The 23,304-nt window shown below is 48.2% G+C and overlaps 1 protein-coding gene across 4 annotated transcripts in view; it reads left to right on the top strand.

The window, feature by feature from the left end:
* LOC101608607 (myosin VIIA and Rab interacting protein) overlaps positions 1-23,304 on the top strand; it is a 261,259-nt gene that overhangs the window by 15,886 nt on the left and 222,069 nt on the right. For all 4 annotated transcript variants that reach the window (XM_045136695.1, XM_045136698.1, XM_045136694.1 and 1 more), the window contains one exon: positions 17,169-17,307. In XM_045136695.1, the coding sequence (XP_044992630.1) occupies positions 17,198-17,307 (110 nt within the window). In that variant the 5' untranslated portion in view covers positions 17,169-17,197. The remainder of the gene's footprint in view (positions 1-17,168; positions 17,308-23,304) is intronic.

The following is a 23,304-nucleotide window of genomic DNA, read 5'->3' as shown; positions in this document are numbered from 1 at the left end:
CAGGCCATAGAGATATATAAAATGGGTGGATCAAAAGTTATAGGTAGGATGTAGCATTTCACCAGGTGATGAAGTTTATTGGGGAGGGGGAAGTACTGAATTCCATGATTTAACATTTATTTATTTAAGAGAGGCAGAGAGAGAAAGAGCTAGATACATACATACATACAGAGAGAGAGAGAGAGAGAATGGGCAAGCTAGGTCCTCCAGCTCCTGCAAGTTAACTCCTGACCCATGTGTTACCATGTGCGTCTGGCTTACATGGGTTCTGAGGAATTGAACCTGGGTCCTTAGGCATTGTAGGCAAGCACCTTAACTGTTAAGCCACCAATAATCCAGTCCCTGATTTGACTGAGGACGTCACTGGTGAGGCCCAAGTTGTGCAAGGGCCCAGGTGGGCTGCTTAGCTAGGCCGTCAGACTGTGGTGACATTCAAACATATGTAACTGAGCTGGTGGTGTGAGGTCACTGGGCTGGGGGCACAGATGCTTGTCTGTGAGATGCTTCACTGGAAGTACTGTGGAAGTTGGTCTGGAATTCAACTTTATTTTGTTAAATCATATGTTGGGGGCTGGAGGGATGGCTTAACGGTTAAGGCATTTGCCTATAAAGCCAAAGGACCCAGGTTCAATTCCCCAGGACCCACATTAGCCAGATACACAAGGAGGTGTACATGTCTGGAATTTGTTTGCAGTGGCTGGAGGCCCTGGTGTGCCCATTCATTTTCTCACACTCTTTCTCTGTTAAATAAATAAATAAAAATTAAAGTATTTAAAAACAATCATATGTTGGAAAATGGAGAGTTTGTTTCCATACATGACATTTTCTCCTTTATACAGTTGGTCTAGGGTCTTAGAAACCGTTCTCCTATCCATGATGCAATATTGACAAGCTCAGTCTTATGCAGGAAACCACAGCTGTTTTGAGTTCATGCATGTAATGGCCATGTTACATCCAGAAGACAGCATTCTGCAGCCCTTCCCCCGATCCTCCTGCCCTTGCATTCTTCTTTTCCCTCTTCTGGAAGGTTCCTAGAGCCTTGGAGGGCGTGATTTAGTTGTCTTGTTTAGGGATGAGCACACTTTGGTCTCATATTCTGGGAAATTTTGCCAGCTAAGAGAAAAACCACCAATCTTACCCAACTGTTGATCCTTTATGCTCCACAACCAACCAGCCAGACAAGAGGTGCTCACTGGTGCAATCATGGCATGATTGTTATGGGGGGACCCAATTGCTTTTTCATTAGATTTGAGGCCCGCTGCACAGGAAGCAATTCATATCTGTAAACCTGGTCAGATGCTTAGGGACATAGACCCTAAGAGGGAGCCCACTGCTGGTGCTGTGGAAACTGGACAGGATATCAGAGGGTCTTCTAATATTTGTTTGTTCCCAAGAGTTATTTATATTTATTTATTTATGAGAGAGAGAGAGAGAGAGAGAGACAAGAGACAGTATGAATGTGCCAGGCAGGGCTTCCTGCCACTGCAAACAAACTCACACATGAACCACTTTATGAATCTGGCTTTAAGTGGGTTCTGGGGAATCAAATCTGGGTCATCAGGATTTGCAAACAAACACCTCTAACCACTTAGCAGTATCTTTGGACCCTCCCCAGAGTTATTTTTCATAGGCTGTTCAGTGAAAGCGGAGAATGGAGACACTCCAGGGCTAGAAGAATTGCCACCTACCTTTTTTCTAAGCTCTGACACTGACCCAGCCAGGCTTCTGCCAAATGAGCCTTGAGAACAGATGCCCTGTGGTATTAGGTCCATTACCCAGAACCTCTCACCGCGAAGCCATACTTCCATTAGTCGCTGAGCCAGAAGGAACAGGTTACCAGTTGCCTAGAGCAGTTCTGCACTATATTTCAATTAAGTTCATGCAATATGGGAAAACCTTCCTGTGGTCACGGAATGTTCCTATACTATACAGATTATCTCTACACCCTCTGCTTTCTAAAAGATGTACTGGAAATGGAAGGTGTGGCTGTTTTTGAAATACTTTATTTTGAAACTTGGTAAATGGGAAACACCGGCTACCTGTGGCTTGGAAGTTGACAGGGTTTCCATGGTGTTCAGCAGGAGTTGATGGGTGTCTCTAGAACTCTGCCTGCTCTTGGCAAACTGTGTCTTTCTTTTTTTTTAAAATTTTTTATTTATTTATTTGAGAGCGACAGACACAGAGAGAAAGACAGATAGAGGGAGCCAGAGAGAATGGGCGCGCCAGGGCTTCCAGTCTCTGCAAACGAACTCCAGATGCGTGCGCCCCCTTGTGCATCTGGCTAATGTGGGACCTGGGGAACCGAGCCTCGAACCGGGGTCCTTAGGCTTCACAGGCAAGCGCTTAACCGCTAAGCCATCTCTCCAGCCCTGTGTCTTTCTTTCTCACCAGTGTCTTCGTAGTTCACACTGTCTGCCTTGGTACCTTCAGGACCAGTGTTACTCCTCCCTGAAGTCCTGACCAGTGGTCCTCCCGAGAAGCCCAGATCTTGGCCACTCTCATCCGTTAGACTCTGATCACCTCTGTCCTTAACGTTCCCTCGTCTGAGCCCGGCCCACCTCTCCCCATGCCTGTGGCTGCTGTGATGTCTCAGCAGAACCCCTGTGGCATCATCTGCTCGGAGGTGCCTTTCATCCTCCTCCCCATCTTCCCCTCAGGCTGGTGCTATTTCTACCCACCATCTGCAGCTTCCGCCGGGCCCCTGAGTGGTGGAGGTGCCCCCTCGCTCCTCACTCTTGCTCGGGGTGTCCAGGCTGCCACCTCGCTACAACAAAATAATAAAAGATCTTCATACTCTCCCGCCCGTCTCTTCCTTCCTTGCATTTCTTGCTGACAGAACTCATGGAATGTACATGAAGAACTGGCAGGTTGTACATACATCAAGAGATTTCTTGTGGAGAATTAGTTCATATGATCATGGCGACCCGTGAGTCCAGTCTGCAGTGTGGGCTGCCACGTGTGAGTTTCCAGAGAGCTGAAGGCCAGTGCTCAGAGGTCTCACACAGCCGATGGCGTAGAGGAGGTCACTTCACGAGGATTCTCTGTGACCCTGAGAAGGCAGTCTTCTTGTTCTTTGAGGGTCTTCAGTTGATTGGATCTGGTCATATCACATGATGGAGGAAGTTAATTTTACCACAAACCATCTTTTCTGTTAACTGGGACATTAGCCAGCCCAGAAGCACCCTTGGCGCACATGTGCATCTCTTGAAATCATACTGAAGTTCCAAGACCAAAACAAGGTCATCCTTCAACCCCACATGCTATAACTACCCTGCATACAACTGGAGACATGCCAGCTCTTTCCCCGAGGGCATGTGATGTCCTTTCCTGTTCTCCTTGATGCCCTGTAGCCGAAATGCTACCGGGTTGGGTTGCTGAAATGCTATGATATGGAGTTGAGATATCTTACCTTATATGATACGAAGGGAGAGAGCTGTCACCACACTTTCTGGTGACCTTTTATTTCCAGCTATCTTGGATGCTTTTCTGAAAAGTGAAGGTATGAAAGGAATATGACTACTGACGTCAAGTGCTATGCCCTGTCAGCACAAAAACTCTCTGAAGTTTGCAGATTTAAAACCCAGGCTCTGCACACTGGTTTTCCACTGCAATTAATAGTGTTTACACATAAATTAATACTTCTAAGTCAGAGAAAGGGAGAAAATGGGCGTGTCAGGGTCTTCAGCCACTGCTGAAAAACTCCAGACATGTATGCCCCCTCATGTGACATTGTGTGCTTGTGTCATTGTGCATCTGCTTATGTGGGACCTGGAGATTCGAACATGAGTTCTTAGGCTTCACAGGCAAGTGCCTTAACTGCTAAGCCATCTCTGCAGCTCTATTATTAGTGATATTAATTCCTCCATTTAGGGAACAGAGGGAATTGTGAAGTTTGGCCTACTACCGTGTTTGATCACAAATTCAGAATAGATGAAGTCTGAATTAGTGAGGTCTTACTGTATTTTTTTTCATTATATTTTGTTCTCTAGCTTAATTAATGATGTGGTCTTGTTCCAAATATAGCCAGGTGCCAGCTGTTATGTTGATGCATTTTTATTATAGACAGAAGAAATGGACTGGACGTTTCTAAAGCAGAGGGAGCAGCAGAGAGCTTCATTATCCAGTAGAGGCTGATGTTCTCGGCAGGTTGAAGAGCTGTGTATTTTTATCGAGTGTTCATTAGTGGTTTTCTGTGCGGGGCTCAACACTAAAAGGCCTGGTGGATGGGAGGCAGACAGGGAAAATGTGAATAGGCTCCACAGGTCTTGTACCACGTCCAGAGGGTCAGGAAACACAAGTAGGGGATTACAGACATCTCTCTAATGTCAAATGACAGAAATATGAGAAAATATGAGAAAAATGAGCTCTAGGACAGACAGTGAGGCTTTTCCCCTCTCTCTAAGACCAGTCATTACAGAGCAAGCCAGAAAAACGATATCAAGACATCCGAAGGCTGAGGCACTGGCCCAGGTGGACACGTGCTTGCCTGACAGGCACAAGGACCTGAGCTCCATCCCCAGAACCCATGTAAGAACGCCTGGGGTGGTGGCACAGGCTGGAACCACAGACGGTGAAGGCAGAGACAAGTGGATCCCTGGGGGCTGGCTGGCCAGCCAATCTATCCTGCTTGGTGAGTTCTAGGCCAGTGAAAGGCCCTGTCTCTAAAAGGGTGGATGGTGGTGCTGTGGAGAGGGCTTAGTGGTTCAAGGTACTTGCTTCTAAAAACCTGCCATCCCAGATTTGATTCCTCAGTGCCTGCAACAAGCCAGATGCACATAGTGGCACATGCCTCTGGAGTCTGTTTGCAGCAGCCACAGGCCTTGGCATGCTTTCACATTCTCTCTCTCCCCCTTCCCTCTCTCTGCTCACAAATAAATAAATAACAAAATTTTCTAAAACTGGTGGATAGTGCCTGAACGTATGGACCGGGCTGGGGATGTGGTTCAGTAGGTAAGAGTGCTTGCTCAGCGTACACAAAGCCCTGAGTTTGAATCCTGGCACTGCAGAAAATTGGGTGTGGTGATGCTCACTTGAAAACATAGCACTTGGGAGGTGGAGACAGGGGGTCAGGAGTTCAAGGTTATCCTAAGTTATATAAGAAGGAGGAGAAATAAGGAAGAAGAAAAATGATGATGTATGGACTGAGGTTGTCTTCTGCTCTCTAAATGTACACATACACACGCACACACACGCACACACATGAATTCAGGATATAAACTGGGCATAGTCCTGCATGTCTTTAGTCCTAGCACTTGGGAGGCTCAGGTAGGAGGATCATTGTGAGTTCAAGGCCAACCTGGGCAAGAGTAAGACTTTGCCTTGAAAACAACAACAACAAATTGAGAATAATTGAATGAGAAAAAAAAAATGCAGCTAAAGTAAAATTGGGAAAAGAATACCTGTATAAAGTGAGAAATTTCACCAAGAAATAGAAACCATATAAAGTCTGGGGGCTGAAGTGTACATTGACAGAGCTGAAAAATGTAGTGGAGGATTTCATGGCAGGCTCTTTCAAACAGAATGAGCGATCTTTTAGACAGGACCTTTGGTTCAGTCAGGGGAGAAAAATCTGAAAAGAGCCTGTAAGATTTTCTAATATTATAATGGTGTGAATCACTTCTAACTCTGATGTAAAAGTTAAAAACACAAGCATATAAAAAATAACTATAGTTATAACTTGTCTTTAGATATCTAACATAAAAGGTGTGATATATATGTGTGTATACATATATACATATATATGTATATATATATATATATATATATATATATATATCATCTTTAGACACACACATTGTGTGTGTGTGTGTGTGTGTGTGTGTGTGTGTGTGTGTGTGTGTGTGTGTTTGAGGTACGGTCTCACTATAGTCCACTGTGGCAGTTTGAATGTATATCCCCCATAGACTCAGGCGTTTTATTAAAGGTTGTAACTTGGGTTTCCAGCCAACTGGATGGAGAGTGTGTCACTGGGAGTGGATCTGAATTACAGCCCAAAGGTGTGCAGGGTGGTCTGAGCTCTGGGGTCCTGCTGCTGTAGGTTCATGGCTTGCTGCCTGGCTGTTCTTGCTTGTGGTGCTAGCTGCTGGTGGTTTCTCTCTGCTTGAATCTGAGAGGGGTCCAGCCTCTTCTGCCATTGTGGAACTTCCCTTGGATGTGCAAGCCTGAAATAAATCCCTTCCTCCCATAAACTGTGTATGTTTGGAAGTTCACCCCAACAACATGGAACTGACTGTAGACCTGGAATTCACTCTGTAGTCCCAGGCTGGCTTTGAACTCACAGCGATCCTCCTACCTCTGCCTCCCACATGCTGGGATGAAAAGCAGGTGTCACTATGTCCAGCATGAGTTGCATATTTTTCTTTTTCCTTTCCTTTCCTTTCCTTTCCTTTCCTTTCCTTTCCTTTCCTTTCCTTTCCTTTCCTTTCCTTTCCTTTCCCTTTCTTTCTCTCTTTCTCTCTCTCTCTCTTTCTTTCTTTCTTTTTCCTTTTGGATTTTTGAAGGTATGGGTTCACTCTGGTCCAGGCTGACCTGGAACTCACTTTGTAGTCCCAGGCTGTCCTTGAACTCACAGTGATTCTCCTACCTTAGCCTCCCAAGTGCTGGATTAAAGATGTGCACCACTACACTTGGCTGTCCACTTTAGTTTTGAAACAAGGTCTCTCACTGGGCTGCACCTTGCTAAGTAGACTAGGCTGGCTGGCAAATGAGTCCTAAGGATATGCCTATCTTCAGCTCCTGAGCACTGGGATTACAAGTGTGGCCCATCAGCACCATGCCAGGTGTGTGTGTGTGTGTGTGTGTGTGTGTGTATGTGTGTGGGATATTTTAACTCAGGTCCTTGTGCTTGTAATGTATGCACATGGAGCCATCTCCTCTCCCCCTAAAACAGACTTTGTTTCTGACATCTCCTTTTTACTTGGAATATTTTTCTTCTTCACACCTCTGTATCCTAAACACTTATATCTGGCCCTGTGTTTTGCAACACTCCTGCTTTCTCAAGAGCTTTCTGCACACTGAAAGCCTCAGCCCGTGCTTCCGTGTGCCCTTGAGAATGGGGGGGACTCGAGTTCAGCTGTGTGGCAAGGGAAGAAGGAGAGTCTTGACACTTACATGTGTTCATGGCTTTTCCATTTTGGGAGTTTGATTGTGAGGGACAGGATCAAGACTTAACAAGGAAGAAAGCAGAGACAGTATTGGACGGAGACTCGGCCTTGGGGAGGGCTCCAGGGACCGTGACACCTGGCTTGGGAACCCACGGGGACCATTTCTGCTGAGCTCCAGCTCCAGCATCTTGGGGTTTACTTGGTACAGGATTACTTGGGGGGAGAAAGTCTAGTTGCCTCATGTGTCTGTCTTGCTTTGAGGAACCAGAGAACCACGCTGGATCATTTCACAGAGACTTTGTAATATGGAGAGTGGCCCTTCCCTAAATGCAACTGGGTGGTTTTGTGAATTGGTGGGGTTTTGTAGCAAATACCAGACAGGCAAAGATCACAAGCCTGCTGCACGAGAGCAGCTCTGTGGCATCTGTCTGGATTGACCAAGGCCTGATAATAAACAGTGTGGCTGAAACTCAGATGTCCTGAGAACCTTTCTGACCTTCCCAATCCTTCCCAGTGTTTGACTGATTGCACTTTCAGCTGGCAGGTTTTGTTTGTTTGTTTGTTTTTCCAAGGTAGGCTCTCACTCTAGCTCAGGCTGACCTGGAATTCACTATGTAGTCTCAGGGTGGCCTTGAACTTATAGCAGTCCTCCTACCTCTGCCTCCTGAGTGCTGGGATTAAAGGCATGTGCCACCACGCCAAGTTTGGGATATATATAGTTTTGACAATGTTATATATGCACATATATAATATGTTTTGATCATATTCTCCCTTATTATCTTCTCTTATCCCCTACTCTGTCCTGCTGAACTCCTTCCCAGCTAGCCTGTCTCCTACTTTCATGACTTTATTGTGTGTGTGTGTGTGTGTGTGTGTGTGTGTGTGTATGCGCACACATGTGTGTGAGACCTACTGAATTTAATCAGGGTTACTTTCATGAGCTGGGGTGGAGGGATGTGTATCTGATCCCAGCCAATTTGCCAGTGGCTGCATCACCAAGAAAAGGTCTCCCCCACCCCTCCTCCCTCCAAGCAACTGTTATCTGCCAGTAGCTGCTCTGGAAGGAAGAGGGTCTCGTGAACCCCTTCCCCATCCGTGAGGGAATGAATGTTGCTGGATCCAGTCTCGTGCGGGTAACCACCGCCGCTGTCGGGGAGGGGTGTGGGGAAGTGCTGTCTGCCACATATGATGCGGCTTCTGCGATGTCTTAGCTCTTCCCTGAAGGAGGCTGGGAGGGAGGGGAGAGGGGGACCATGTTCACCCTGGCTCGTCGGCAGGGATCTTGACATCGAGAAGGTCTGGGCGCAGATGCCACCTCCACCATCGCTCCCTTCCAGATTAACGGCTGCCGTGGCATAGGATTCTCTCCATCAGTTCCTCTTTTCACCCAGCCAGAGCTGTGCTTGGGCGAAGTCCTGCATGGTCCCTCCACTGTCTGTTGTGCTGAAAACCTGTGAGGAGGTAGCTTTGGTCAAGGCTGGTCGCCAGGGAAGTAGGGGGGACTTTTCTGCCTCCTGGAGATGAGCGGCAGGGGTGTGGAGGGTTTTTAGGGACAGAAAAGGATTTGCGTGGAGGCACTGCCAGACTGCCAGGCAGGACAGTCCCATGGTGGGTGGGCTGTTCTCCTCCCATCCCCCCCCTTCTCCTCTCTGAAGGTTGCATTAGGCCTGAGAGGAAGACTTCCGGGGTGACTTTCCTGCTTGGCTGAGCACCATGCTTCTCTGTGGTCACTTCACCTGACCCCAGGACAGGAAGGCCTCTTATGCTTTAGCCGCTAGGGACAGAGGGAGGGAAGACAAGGGTGCTGTGCTCCTGTTCTTGCTTGGTTGTTAGTGTTTTGAGACAGGCTATCCCTCTGCAGCCCAGGCGAGCCTCCAAGGAACTCAAGAGCCTCCTGCTTGAGCTGGGATTATAGGCTTGAACCATCATTATCATTGCCTCTTTCTCACCTCTTCCCTCTCCTTCTGCCCCCTCTCCTCTCCTCTCTTCTTCCCTCCCCTCTCCTCTGTCCTTTTTTCTGTTTTTGTAAATACTTGTTTTAAAAAGCTTTTTGTGGGCATCATGGTAGCATATGCCTGTAGTCCCAGCACTTGGGAGGGTCCTTGACAATTTGGGGCCAGCTTGAGCTTAATAGACCCTTTCTCAGAAGCCCAAACAAAACATGGGGTGGGGGCATTGCCATTCAGTTCTCAGGTCTTTGTACCAAATCTTATAAATGAAGGAAGCTAAAAGAAACAAAAATATAAACTTGAATACAACTTTAAAATTTATACTCTGAAAAAAAAATCACCCTTCTTTTCATCCCTTTCTTTGTGGCTAATTTGCATTTCCCAATTGCAAGATCTGAGGTCAGATACCCTTTACATAGGAGGTGAGGTTTAGCGAATATCTTACCAGTTCCTCAGGCAACTGGCAGAAGCGACCACAGGACTTCTGTCCGGTCTCAGCAGTGACTTGCTTTGTAGGTGGTAATGTTGGCCATGAGGCACCACTACCTGGCTCCACAGAGTGACCCTGGACTCTTAACGATCGATCGTAGCACAGGCACACTCAGGATTCATGGCTTTGACACAGAAAAGAATTTCCAGAGGAGCTGTGTCTTCTCAAGGGTGAATAATAGAAAGTTAGACACACCCAAGGCTGTGTGCGGGTTCCTCAAGGGAAAACCACAATTGATTGTCTTATCATAAGCCATTTGTATCATTTGGGGGGCTCTCAAGTCATATCCTCCCAAATTGTTAAGAAACCTTTTCTTCTCTCTCTTTTTAAAAAATATTTTATTTATTTATTTGAGAAAGGGAGGGGGGAGGGAGAAAGAGGAAGAGGCAGATAGAGAGAATGGGTGCACCAGGGCTTCCAGCCATTGCAAACCAACTCCAGATGCATGTGCCACCTCGGGCATCTGGCTTACGTGGGTACTGGGGAAGCAAGCCTGGGTCCTTAGGATTTATAAGCACACACCTTTACCACTAAGCCGTCTCTCCAGCTCTTCTTCTCTCTTTTGATAACTGAGATTGCAGAGTGGCTGTGGAGATAACTGGGATGGAATTATGATCCGATAAGGTTAAAGCCAAAAACCACTGGGACTGCATGAGGGGCTGTTTAGCACACGTCCCTTCTCTAGGAATGGGTTTGTCCCAGAACCTTGCAGGCTTATGGCTGGGAAGGGGAGAGAGACCTTGAGCAGTTGTCAGCCGTGCGGGACTCCTTGCTTCACCTGAGACGAGAGGCTTCAACCAGGCTGTGGGGTGAGGGTCTCTTTCCTGTAGTTTGCTCAAGTTTTCTCCCTCTCTGTCCTGTCTCAGTAACATATTGACTGATGAATCTTTCAGTAAGAACTGAGCAATGTCATGGCTTCAGGTTTTCTGATACTAATTCCTGACAAGAATGGTAAAGTGTCCATGCCAGCTAAAAATAATCCCCTCTCCAGCCCACTTCCTTGTGGATGTAGGCAGGCCATCATACCTCCTGGAGAGTGACCGGGATCTGGTGACAGACACGTGGATCCAGTGCTCTGGGGCTGCATATCCTGTACTGGAGGCCAGGAAAGGTCATCTAAGAATCAGCAGCCCATGGGAGAGGCGGGCCGTCCTGTGAGAGCGCCAGGGAGGAAGAATAGCAGGACACAGGGCTGCAGTGTCTGCCGACTAAATTAGATCTCCTGCTTTAGCCAGAGGCTTCATCTGGAGTGCCAGTCGCTGGTATTTTAAAAATATGACCTCTGGAGCTGGAGAGATGGCATAGCAATTAAGGCCTGTGAAGCCTAAGGACCCATGTTTGACTCTCCAGATCCCACCGAAGCCAGATGCACAAAAGGTGAGGCAAGCGCATGGTCGCACATGCCCACTAGGTGGCGCAAGCATCTGGCGTTTGATTGCAGTGACTGAGGCCCTGGTGCACCAATTCCTTCTCTCTTGAACAATAAAAATATGTTTTTAAAAAAAAAGATGGCTCCTGATTTGAGTTCATGATGAAAAATGGTCAAAAACTTCAGGACTGTCTTCCTAAAATTGTTTGTATTTGCATGAAGAGAAAATGGTGTGATGGCTTCTTAGAACCTCCATTGGAGCAAAGGTAGTTTGCGCTAAAACATGTGGCCACAAGCAGCTGAAGGGAGGCAAGTTTTTATTTTGGCATACAGTCTCGAGGGGAAGCTTCATGATGGCAGGGGAAAGCGTGGCATGAGCAGAGGCTGGGCACCACCTCTGCCACAGCAGGTGGAAAACAGCAGCAGCGGAGTGAGCTGAGCTAATACTGGCAAGGTAGGGCCAATGGACCCCAAGGTCCCCCCCAGCGACGCCTCCTCCAGCAAGGCCACACCTTTCAAGTTGCCACCAGCTGAGGAGCAAGCGTTTAGAACACACAAATTTATGGGGAACACCTGATTTGAGCCACCATGGTCTCTCACAGAATCTGGAGGTCCCCCTGTTCAGCTAGACCAGTTATCCAGCAAGCCCCAGGAATTCTCTTGTCTCCACCTCCCCCGTTCTGGGATTATAGGCAAAGGCTGCCAAGTCCAGTGTTCATGTGGGTGCCGGGGATCTGAACTCGGGTCCTCATACTTGCTCAGCAAGCCCTTTACCCACTGAGCCATCTCACCAGCCCCACCAGGCAGTCCTTCCTTAGATATGGAGAGCTGTCAGTGAAGCCTCTCTGCAGAAGTTGGGAAGTTCAGGGTCAAATGCTCAAGCAGGTGATTTACTGGCAGACTTCCTAACAGCGGTGCTTTGCTCATATGCCCTGTGCAGCCCCAAGAGGGCAATAGGGCTTGACGCATCTCTCAAATTTATCACGCACAGAACGCTGCTTCCCAGGCTGCTCATGGGAACGATAACCTGGGAAACACACTTTTGGGGAACGGCCCTATAATTAAATGCCAAAGTCGCATTAATTTTCTCATTACTAAATTTTAGGATGTGTTCTCTCTCTTGCGTCTTGGTTGGGTGTCAGCCAGAGAGAGCAGGCGATGTCGGTGCTGGTGGGGTCCGGAGTGACTGCACCTGCTGGGTGTCTGGCCATCTGTGTCCCCCCCCACCGGGGTTCACCTTTACCTCGTCAGCCACAGGGGCCTGCTGGAGTGACCGCTGACCCACGGGCCCCCATCAGGCTGCTCTCTGCAGCTGGAAAGTGCTGTTTGTTTTGCTGCTTGGGAAATCTAATTGTGTTTACTGTGGAAAAGAGAGGAAGCTTTTAGCATTTCCCAGAAGTCTTTCTCTGTGTTCTCTGTCTTGTTTCTGTTCAGGAACTGTTTATCCCTCTTGAGTCCCCATCACCCCTTTGTAGATGTGGTACGTTCCGAGCCGCGCTTCCTCAGGCCTTGGCACCGTGGGGTTTCTAGAACAGCCAGTCAGGCAGGAGCCACTTGTGCGAAATGCCACAGTGCCATCATCAGTTTCTTTGTGTGTGTGAATGTGTGTTTGCACGTACATTGGCACACGCGTGTACACATGTGGAGGTCAGAGGTCAACGTAGGCATTTTCCTCTCCACCTTTTTCATTCATTCATTTATTTATTTTGTATTTTTCAAGGTGTGTGTGTATGGGGGGGTCTCACTCTAGCCTTGGCTGACCTGAAACTCCCTCCGTAGGCCTAGGCTGGTCTCAAACTCACAGTGATACTCTTATCTCTGTATCCTGATTGCTGGTATTAATGATGTACACCACCATGCCCTGCACCACCTTAGTTTTTGAGATAGAGTCTCCCGCTGAACCTAGAGCTTACCATTCAGCTAGACCTGGGGACCCTCCTGTCTCTCTCTCTACCTCCCTAGCCCTGGGATTAAAGGCACATGGCTTGTTTTGTTTTGTTTTCCGAGGGAGGGTCTCACTCTAGCCCTGATCTGGAATTCACTCTGTAGTCTCAGGGTAGCCTCGAACTCAAGGCCATCCTCCTACCTCTGCCTCCTGAGCGCTGGGATTAAAGGCGTGCCCCACCACGCCCGGCTGCACTTGGCTTTTATGTGGTGGCTGTGGATACGAACTCAGGTCCTCACACTTGTGTGGCAGGTTCTTTACCCACTGAGCCATCTCCCCAGACTGGCCATTATCACTGTAGCAGGGTGTTTGGAAGGAAGATCAGTTCCCATTTCTGCTGTGCCTGCCAGCCGCCTTCACACACGCCAGGAGACTGAAGACCAGCCCGGGCACCAGGCTTGCCTCCCACGCCGACTCCATCGTCACTTGGGCAAAGTGGGCCGAAGGTTTAGTTTCTGCAAAGAGCATTACCTTAGTGGGGGAAAAAAAATGTACTGCAAACACTCTTAGAATTCCTCTCACGATTTGCTGGCGAAACGTTGAGATTAATTTGTATTATACCGTCATGAGGTACTAAATCCTTTAGCAAAAGACTTAAGGACTGAAGCTAATCGGTTTCTGTTTATTGTTGTGAAAACTCTTTTCTGAGGAGGAGCCCATGAGCACTCGCCCCCCAGCCCCCCAGGCAAGTCAGGGACTCCGGACAAACTGCATTTCCACCAGAGTTCACCCTGGTCGACGAGTGAGCTTACTTGACCTCCTTTCAGAGTGTGGGGGAGGGTTACTTACAGGGGTGCAGAGACCCCAGAGCAGCCGTGGCCTTGGCGACCCGCCCCAGCATGGGTGCCAGCCTCACGGCTGCCTAGATGGAGCGGCCCCTCCCTGGGTCTTCCACCCTTTATATATTCTGCTCCCTCCCTGAGACCACAGCGCCCCGCACATCGTTGCATGGCTCAGGGAACCCCTGAGATCTCAGGGTGAGGGGCTGATGACCCTTCCGGACCCCCTCCTTCTGGGTGGAATGTCAACGAGAGTTCTGGAAGCATTCCAGCTGCTTCTGATAAAGATGGCCCAGCTGCTTTTCTCAGAGGACTGTGTCCCAGCACTGGCTATGATTCGGAAATGAAAAGGTGCGCTGCGTTTACCGAAGCTGCGTTTTCTAGCTCTTTAGGCTTAAAAAAAGGGACGGGGGGGGGGGGGGGATTTGGAGATCCAAACTCAGAGTTCTTAGAGTTAAGTGGGAATTGCTTTGAGCACTGAGCCACTTCCTTAGACTCCCCCCGCCCCAACCATGCTTTAACTCTCAGACAATTATTTTCTTTATAGAAGCTCAGCTTCGCTTGGCTTTTGCTTTTCCTTATAAACATTAGGATCAGCTTGTGAAGTTTCAGTCTGTGGGGGCTGAGATGGTATTGTCATTGTGGACAAATGGACATTTTTCTAAATAGAATTTATTTGCAAGGAGAGAGAGAGAGAGAGAGAGAGAGAGAGAGAGAGAGAGAGAGAGAGAGGGAGGGAGGGAGGGAGGGAGAGAGAGAGAATATGGACATGTCAGGGCCTCTTGCCACGGCAAATGAACTCCAGATGAATGTATCACTCTGTTCATCTGCTTTATGTGAGTACCGGGGAATTGAATCCCAGACCAGCAGGCCTTGTAAGCAAGAGTCTTTAACCACTGGCCCATCTCCCTAGCCCTATTTGTGATAAATTCTAAATTACTTTTTTGAGTATGATTTGGGGGGCAGGTTGGGCATCATTTGTTCTAGATAAATGTGCAAGTGTGTAAGCAGCATGTGTTAATAAGAAGGCTCTCTTTCCTAGTTGGTTTACCTGGCACCTTTGTAGTTCCCAGTGACATCATGGCACACCCCGCTTAGGAGGCTGCATTCCGCCGGCCTTCTGACGCGTGCTGCATGTGTCTTCCCACAGCTCACATGCCGACGCCTTGATGCTGCATCTCGGAATGCCACTGCACTTGAAGAGGGAATTTTCTGGGTGATATAGTCCCTCTTCTATCTTGTTGGGTTGGTTTTGCATATATTTTGTTAACCATACTTATGGTTGCCTTGTTATGAGGAATTTTCTAGAATTTTTTATTTGATTTCATCCCTAGGAACAGCCATTCATTAAAATAGATTTTTTCTTTTAAAAGTAGTTTTTGGGCTGGGGAGATGGCTAAGTGGTCAAGGCATTTGTTTGCAAAGCCTGATGACCTGGGTTCGACTCCCCAGTGTCCCTGTGACGGCAGACGTACAAAGGTGCCTGTGCATCTCTGGAGTTTGCTCGCAGTGGCAGGAGGCCCAGGTGGCTCATACCACTCCCTCTTTCTTATCTTTCTGCCTGCCTCTTTCTCTGCCTCTCTCAAACAAATAAATAAAAATATCTTTAGACAGTAGTTGCCAGGTCTGGATAGATAGCTTAGCAGCTGAGGCCCTTGCCTGTGAAACCTAAAGACTCATGTTCAACTCTCCAGGTCCCACATAAGCCAGACACACAGTGATGATGCAAGCATGCAAGGTTGCATATGTGCACAAGGGGGCGCACGTGTCTGGAGTTCAGATGCAGTGGCTGGAGGCCCTGGTGTGTCATTTCTCTCTTTCTCATAAAGAAAGACCAGTCTATTGTATTGGGCTTGCCTCATAAAAAAAAAATGTTTCTAAACCTAGGGAATGTCATGCAGTGGGATAGCTTGTATTTAGTATGCATAAAGCCCTGTATTCAATTTCTAGCATAAGCACATGCATGCCTGTGTGCATGCATGCGTGCGAATACACACACACACACACACACACACACACACACACACACACACACGGTTTCCCACAAGTTTTAGGAATGTACTACCTGGAAGGTATCTCCCTGAAAGGCTATCTTGCCTACTCCCTGAGAAAATGGCTATAAGATGATATCCCTCTCCTTCCTTTTCCTGATGAGTCTTTTTTGATTTCTAGCTTACACTTATTTATTATTTATTTATTTGAAAGAAAGAGAAGGGGAGAAGGAGACAGGAAGGGAGGGGATAGAAGATGAGAGAGAGGGAGAGAGAATAGGAGTGGGCGCCCCAGGGCCTCTTGTCACTACAGACGAGCTCCAGACACAAGCCCCACTCTACACCTGGCTTTGCAGGGGTCCTGGGGGTTTAACTGGGCTGACATTAAGGGCAAGCAGTGCCCTTAATGGCTGAGCCATCTCTCCAGCTCTGATTTCTAGTTTTTATTTCATTGTTATGATTAAAAGCTGAAGGGCTGTTAGCATACATGTACATTAAGTTTTTTTTTTAAATTATTTATTTATTTGAGAGCGACAGACACAGAGAGAAAGACAGATAGAGGGAGAGAGAGAATGGGCGCGCCAGGGCTTCCAGCCTCTGCAAACGAACTCCAGACGCGTGCGCCCCCTTGTGCATCTGGCTAACGTGAGACCTGGGGAACCGAGCCTTGAACCGGTGTCCTTAGGCTTCACAGGCAAGCGCTTAACCGCAAAGCCATCTCTCCAGCCCACATTAAGTTTTTTAAAGAAAGATTAAAATGTATGTTGTAATTTAATATAGTACTTATAAATCAAACCTCAGAAGCGAACAATTCTTAGATGCTACTTTTTGGTGCTTTGGTGGAAGTCCACACAGAGTCAGATTTTTGTTTGTTCATTTTGAGACAAGGTCTCATGTAGCTCAGGCTGGCTTGAAGTTGCTATGTATCAGAGGATGACTTTATTTGTCTTTAGTTATTTATTATTTGTTTAAGGAGAGAGAGAGAGAGAGAGAGAGAGAGAGAGAGAGGGAGAAGAGGAGGAGTGCACACATAAAAATACACACACACACACAGAAGCACACCAGGACCTCCTACCAAGGCAAATTCCAGACACATGTGCCACTCCATGCATCTGACTTTATATGGGTACCGGGGAATTGAACCTAGAGCATTATACTTTGCAGTAAAGTGTTTTAACTGCTGAACCATCTCTCTAGCCCTGAGGTGACTTTAAACTTTCAGTCCTCTTTTCTCTCCCTCCCGAGTGCTGGGATTACAGGTGTGCACCAGCATGCATGTCTGAGAATAGATTTTTTTTTTTCATTTAAGACTTAGGAGGATAAATTGGGCAAAAGAGCAATTCTTTCTTTCCTGCAGCCTTGCCGAAGTCCTCTGTAGGTCGTGGCAGAGCGTGCGCACATAGAAAGAGACTCTCTTCATGTGGCTTCCATGTGAAGTGCGTTTAGGTTCAGATTTAGCCAAACCACGGGTTGGTGTTGTCCATGGGGACTGTGGCAGAGCTTACCGTGCCCTCAATCTGTGGTCTCTCCTTTCACCCCCAGGTCTTGCTTTGCCGTGTTTGATGTAAATCATGGGGAGGAAGCTGGACCTGTCTGGGCTCACTGATGATGAAACCGAGCATGTTCTCCAGGTGGTTCAGAGAGACTTCAGCCTTCGCAAGAAGGAGGAAGAGCGGCTGAGGTGAGACGTCGCTTTGCCAACTATCCATGGACAAGAGAGCTCAGGGGCTTCATGTCATATAAACACACACGTGTGTCTGAGGACAAGAGAGGTCACATGCCTTCATGTCATGTAAACACACACCCGCGTTTCTGAGGACAAGAGAGGTCACATGCCTTCATGTCATGTAAACAGGCACACACACGTGTCTGAGGACAGGAGAGGTCACATGACTTCATGTCATGTAAACAGGCACACACATGTGTCTGAGGACAGGAGAGGTCACATGACTTCATGTCGTATAAACACACACACACGCGTGTCTGAGCACAGGAGAGGTCACACATCCTCATGTCACATAAACACACACACGCGCATGTCTGAGCACAGGAGAGCTCACCCCACAAGCAGTGTTGTGCCTCAGGAGGTACTTTGCTCACAGGTGTGACATGTGAACAGTCGTCTTTCTAGCAGGTTCAAAAGGATTAACCCTAACACCCCAAAACCTCCGGAATCAAGTGTTTCCCTTGTTTCTAGATTGCCTGGGCATAGAGTCCATGGAGGAAAGTAAGAAGAGATGGTAAAGGAGACGTGGTGAATTCTTTGAGTTACTTTAATGGATGTACAACCCACAGTGAAAGACTTTTCTTTTACAGTCGTACGCTGAATTAGTTCTCTTTTTTCTGGGTTTGTGAGGCGGGACTTGGGGGTAGAGTGGGGGGCAGGTTGGGTGTACAGAGCATCCGTTATTTACAGTGCTCTGATCTTCAGTGCCGGATTAAATGAAGAAAATGAATAAGTATGGGAAATGTGAATTAAATGCCTTTGGGACATAATGTAGATATATAAATAAACGGAGGTAGTGGGGCTAATGAACTCCTAGGAAGGAAATTCAGGGGTAGAAAGTTGTTGCTCTGAGCCATAGCTGCTCCAGAGGTGCCCAGATCTCCTCACCAGCGCTGCAGCGTTTCTTTTGCTCTCGGGCTTTTGTCGAGGCACCCAAATGCAGAAAGACTGATCACAGAGCTTGCTTAGCTCCTCAGTTAAGTGTGCTGGGTGGGCGGGGGAGAATGGGTGAAGCCCGAATTGTAGCTTGCCAATTATCAGGTTGACAGAATGGGTTAGACCTTTACAATCACTCCCTGATCCCATCTAATACCCAGTAACTATATCCAACTGTCGTTTTAGAAAGTCTTTGTAGAGCATATGTGTTCAAATCAGAATTGAAACAATTCTCGTTGACTCATTTACTTGGTGGTTTGGAATCTGAAGTCTCTTAAAATGTTTATTTATTTTAGTTGTTTATTTTTTTAGACAGGGCTTCACTTGGGAACCAGGCTGGCCTGGAACTTGTTCTCTCCTGCCTGAGCCTCCCAAGTCGGGGGATTTCAAGCACATGTCACCAAACCCAGCTCATATCTCTAATATTGTCATTATTATTATTATTATTTAATTTTTTATTAACAACTTCCATGATTATAAACAGTATCTCCTGGTATTGCCCTCCCTCCCCCCACTTTCCCTTGAAACTCCGTTCCCCATGATAACCCCTCCTCTCAGTCAGTCCATTATTGTTGACTGAAATTGGAGGGCGAGTGGTCTTAGGGTCCCTGGGAACAGTTTGTAATTAAGTTGTTGCTATCGAGGTAGGCTCATTTAGATGTGGAGCTCGGACTTACTGCATTTTTTCTGCCATTTGAAGGTCCTTTTGGCCTCCACAATTTCCTCTGTTGTGTACCCTTATCTGCAGTTTCAGAATTGTTTTCATCCATACCTAAGTGCTGTGTTTCCCAGATGTATGCATCTACCATGAGTGTGTGTTTTTTTGCATGCATACATGTGTGCAGTGTGTGTGTGTGTGCGTGTGTATGTGTGTGTGTGCATGTGTGTGTGCGTGTGTGTGTAAGCCAGAGGTAGGCTTTGGGTGTCTTTTTCAAGTGCTCTCCACCTTATTTATTGAAACAAGGTATTTTCCTGGAACCCAGTGCTCTCCAGTCGGGCTGGCGTAGTTGGCCAGCTTGCTGCCGGGATCCTGTGCGGTGTGTCGGCCTTAGGAGCTCAGGGAGCTGCGCGGCCACCTGGCTCTGACCGGTCCAGGGAATCCTCACGCTGGTGCCGCGAACGCGTTATCCACTGAGCCGTCTCCCCAGCCCCGAGAGCGGCGCCACCAGCGGACTTTGTGCTCCGTGGAGAAGGCACAGCGAGGGCCATCGTGGTCTCCATTTTCCTGAGCATCCTCCTGTGCCCGACTTCCAGCCATAGCCCATGACAGTTACAGTCATGTCACAGCTGCCGTGTGTGTGTGTGTGTGTGTGTGTGTGTGTGTGTGTGTGTGTGTGTCTGTGCGTGTGTGCGTGTGCGCACATGCGCACATGTGCAGGTCAGCTGCTAATGAATTCATAGCCAGAGCCTTACTGTGTGAAGGGATTTGGTTCATCTTGCCAGTAAGAATGTGTACTTGCCCAGCATGGGAGATGGGGGAGACTTTGGACTTTTATTTATTCATTTATTTATTTCACAGAGAAAGAGGGAGAGAGGGAGGGGGAGAGACAGAGAGAGAGAGAGAGAATGGGTGTGCCTGGGCCTCTGGCCACTGCAAATGAATTCCAAGTGCATGCGCCCCCTGTGTATCCGGCTAACGTGGGTCCTGGGGAATCAAACCTGGATCCTTGCAGGCAAATGCCTTAACTGCTAAGCCATCCCTCCAGCCCATCGTGGACTTTTTAATACTGTTAAGTCTGTATGTGCGGTGGGGCTGCATGGTCCTGAGCATGGGGAAAATGCTACCAGACAGTGGAGAGCCACGTTGTATATATACAAGTAGAGTGAGTGTTGATTGCATTTATGTAAATTTCACAATTATGAATGCTGTGGATTGAAGACACTGGAGGACAGAAGACTTGTTGGTCTCTGATCCTCCCTCTAGGGACTTTGGATCTCAGCTAACTTTCTTGTAACTGTGACCAAAATACAGGAGGCAGGTGGGGCAGAACGCTGGTGCTGCTTAGTGTTTCCTGCTTGTTCCCCACCTGTCCAGGGTGTGCCTTCCCCCCTATGTTAGCCCCCTAACACCCAGAGGGCTGGGTGATCCTGCCATTCATCCAATCCAGTCGACAAGCTTCACCATCACAGGTGCAAACAGTGACAAAAGAACATGGCAAAGAAGACTTTATATTGGAAAGCTCACATTGTGCCCCAGAGGCTAGAGAGATGGTTCAGCGGTTAAGGTGTTTGTCTGCAAAGCCTAAGGACCCATGTTCAACTCTCCAGGTCCCGAGTAAGTCAGACACAAGGTGATGCAAGTGTGCAAGGTTGCACATGCACACAAGCGGTCACATGTATCTGGAGTTGGACTGCAGTGGTTGGAAGCCCTGGCGTGCCAATTCTCTATTTCTCTGTCTCTCTTTTTTACTCATTCTCATAATAATAATTTTTTTAAAAAAGGCCTATTGGGCTTCCCTCAAAAAAAAAAAAAATCCTGCTCGAGGGGCTGGGGAGATGGCTAAGCTGTTTAAAGGCACTTTCTTGCAATGTCTGCTGGTCAGAGTTTGCTTCCCCAGTACCCTTGTCGAGCCAGTTGCAAAAAGTGGTGCATGCATTTAGAGTTCTTTGGCCGTGGCAAGAGGCCCTACATACCCATTCTCTCCCTCTCTCCTTTCTCTTTCTCTATGCTTGCAGATAAATAAAAACATATTTAAAAATCCTGCTTCGCATGGAGAGTCATGTTTATCTCTCTAGAGATAAACACATTTTGAACACATTCTGAAAACACATTTTGGTTGCTCTCCGTGTTTCCACGTCCTGCCTGTCAGCTCTCTGCTCTGAACGATGGAGGCTGAGTCACTTCCGTCCCCTGCACTCATCTTTACTTTCTGGATGCTTGTCTCCTCGGTTCTGACCTGGTTTTCTAGCGATCAGGTTCCAAACGTAAATGGTAGGGAGACGTGGAGGAGGCTTGTTCTGTCCAGGGTCTCCATCCTCTCTCAAGTCTGTGGGGCCGTGGCCCTGCGGTGAGCTGCTCCTCCTCCCCTGGCCCTCACGTCGCTCTTTAGAACCTCCCTGTCATATCCAGGGTGGAGCGTGCCCCATGGGTCCTGCCTGCAAAGGTTGTTCTGCATGTTGGAAGCGGGCAGGCAGCTGTTACGCAGTTAGGACAGAAGATGCCGTTCGCCTTCTTTCTCCCTCATCTTCAGAGCTTTATTGAAGCCCCCAGGTGTCTGGTCGCTGCCCTCCTTTTCGCAGTGGCTAGAGGCCCTGGAGTGCCCGTTCTCTTTCTGTCGGCCTCTTTCTTTCTTTCTCTCTTTCTCTCAAATAGATAAATCAGATATTTTTTTTTAAAGAAAAACTCACTGCTGTTATAGATTAGTTTACTTTTAATTCTTTGTGCTTGTTATTTTGAAGAAGTCTTCTTGGGCCGGGGCGGGGGGAGGGGAGAGCACTGGGTGTTTGCTTAGCCTGTCGTCTGGAAACCAGGCACCACAGTCCCTTGCCTGCCTGCCAGGGCCGTGTGGAGCACGCCGAGGTGGGAGGCATGCCCAGTGTCCAGCCTGAATGAGAAGTGCAGCAGATGCTCTGGGGACAGACACGCCTGCCTTGGGATCCTTCCTCCACTGACGCTGACCTTCTGAACGTCAAGGTCAAGAGGGTTCCTGGAAAGGCTGGGTAGTGGCTGCTCTTCAGCAGTGTTCTGCTAGCAAGACAGCCTTTCCAGAGACTCTCTTATTTATTTATTTATTTATTTATTTATTTATTTATTTATTTGAGAGCAACAGACACAGAGAGAAAGACAGATAGAGGGAGAGAGAGAGAATGGGCGCGCCAGGGCTTCCAGCCTCTGCAAACGAACTCCAGACGCGTGCGCCTCCTTGTGCATCTGGCTAATGTGGGACCTGGGGAACCGAGCCTCGAACCGGGGTCCTTAGGCTTCACAGGCAAGCGCTTAACCGCTAAGCCATCTCTCCAGCCCCCAGAGACATTCTTGATTGCCGTATCGCCTCTCTTAACTGAGCCCCAGGGTGAGGCGTGCCTGGGCTCCTCCTCCTTTATGGATTGAGCTGCTTCACACACCAGGAGTCCAGGTGTCCGTGATGTCCCCCTGAGAGCACATCTGTTCAGGAATGCTTGGGTTTCCACATTTTATGTGGCATGTGTTCATGTGTGCGTGGTGTACGCCCATGTGTGTGTGCAGATGCGTGTGCCCCCTGCACACACTGTAGAGGCTCCACGAGGCTCTTTATTACTCCTCTGCCTTATTTCCCGGAGAACGGTCTGCCACTGAACCTGGAGCTGGCCATTTTCCTGTTAGAACAGCCGGCCAGCAGGTGCTAGTGACTCTCATCTCTGCCTCGCACAGTGCTGGGGTGCAGGCCGTTTTCATATGGGTGTTGGAGAGCAAGCTCACGTCCCCGTGCGTGTGCAACACGCGCTCTGATTCACTGAGCCATCTCCCGGCCCCAGGTTTCTGTCTCTTTTGCAGATTGGCCTGCTGCCGGCCCCTTTAAGACAGACGGCACTGAGCAGTATGCCTGGAAGGACTGCGCGCCCAGGATGGGCTGCACATACTGAGTGCCTCCGTAGGATGCAGTGAGAATAATGCATTAATTAGCATCAAAACCCTGTGTCTTCATCTCTGTGCAGTGTCTGTGCTTCCCAGCAACGAGGCTCGTTACCTACCTTACAGGAAATTTCTTCTGCCTTTGCTCAATTATAGGACTGGTGAAAAATTATCAATTGTGTAAAAATAACCTGGCACGCAGAGCATGTTTAAGTCCACGATATTCAGAGTTCATACCTACCTACTTTATTTCTTCTAGAACGTTGCTTCTGAGGGGGACAGTGGGAGTCTTTATTCCATCTGGGGTCAGAGTGGTACCTATGCCAGGCACACGCTGGTTTTGCCTGGGTGGGGTTTTGATGAAGGGACTCACTGGAGAAGCAGCAGTCTCAGGGGAGGAGCGGTGCGGAAAGACAGGTCCCCAGGCTCGCAGGAGGGACGTGGCATTGGCGTCCAACCCTCGC

This window comes from Jaculus jaculus, chromosome 17 (genome assembly GCF_020740685.1).
Source record: "Jaculus jaculus isolate mJacJac1 chromosome 17, mJacJac1.mat.Y.cur, whole genome shotgun sequence".
Classification (NCBI taxonomy): Eukaryota; Metazoa; Chordata; class Mammalia; order Rodentia; family Dipodidae; genus Jaculus; species Jaculus jaculus.
Note: the sequence above shows the minus strand (reverse complement) of the source record. Positions and strands in the feature narration are given on the sequence as shown.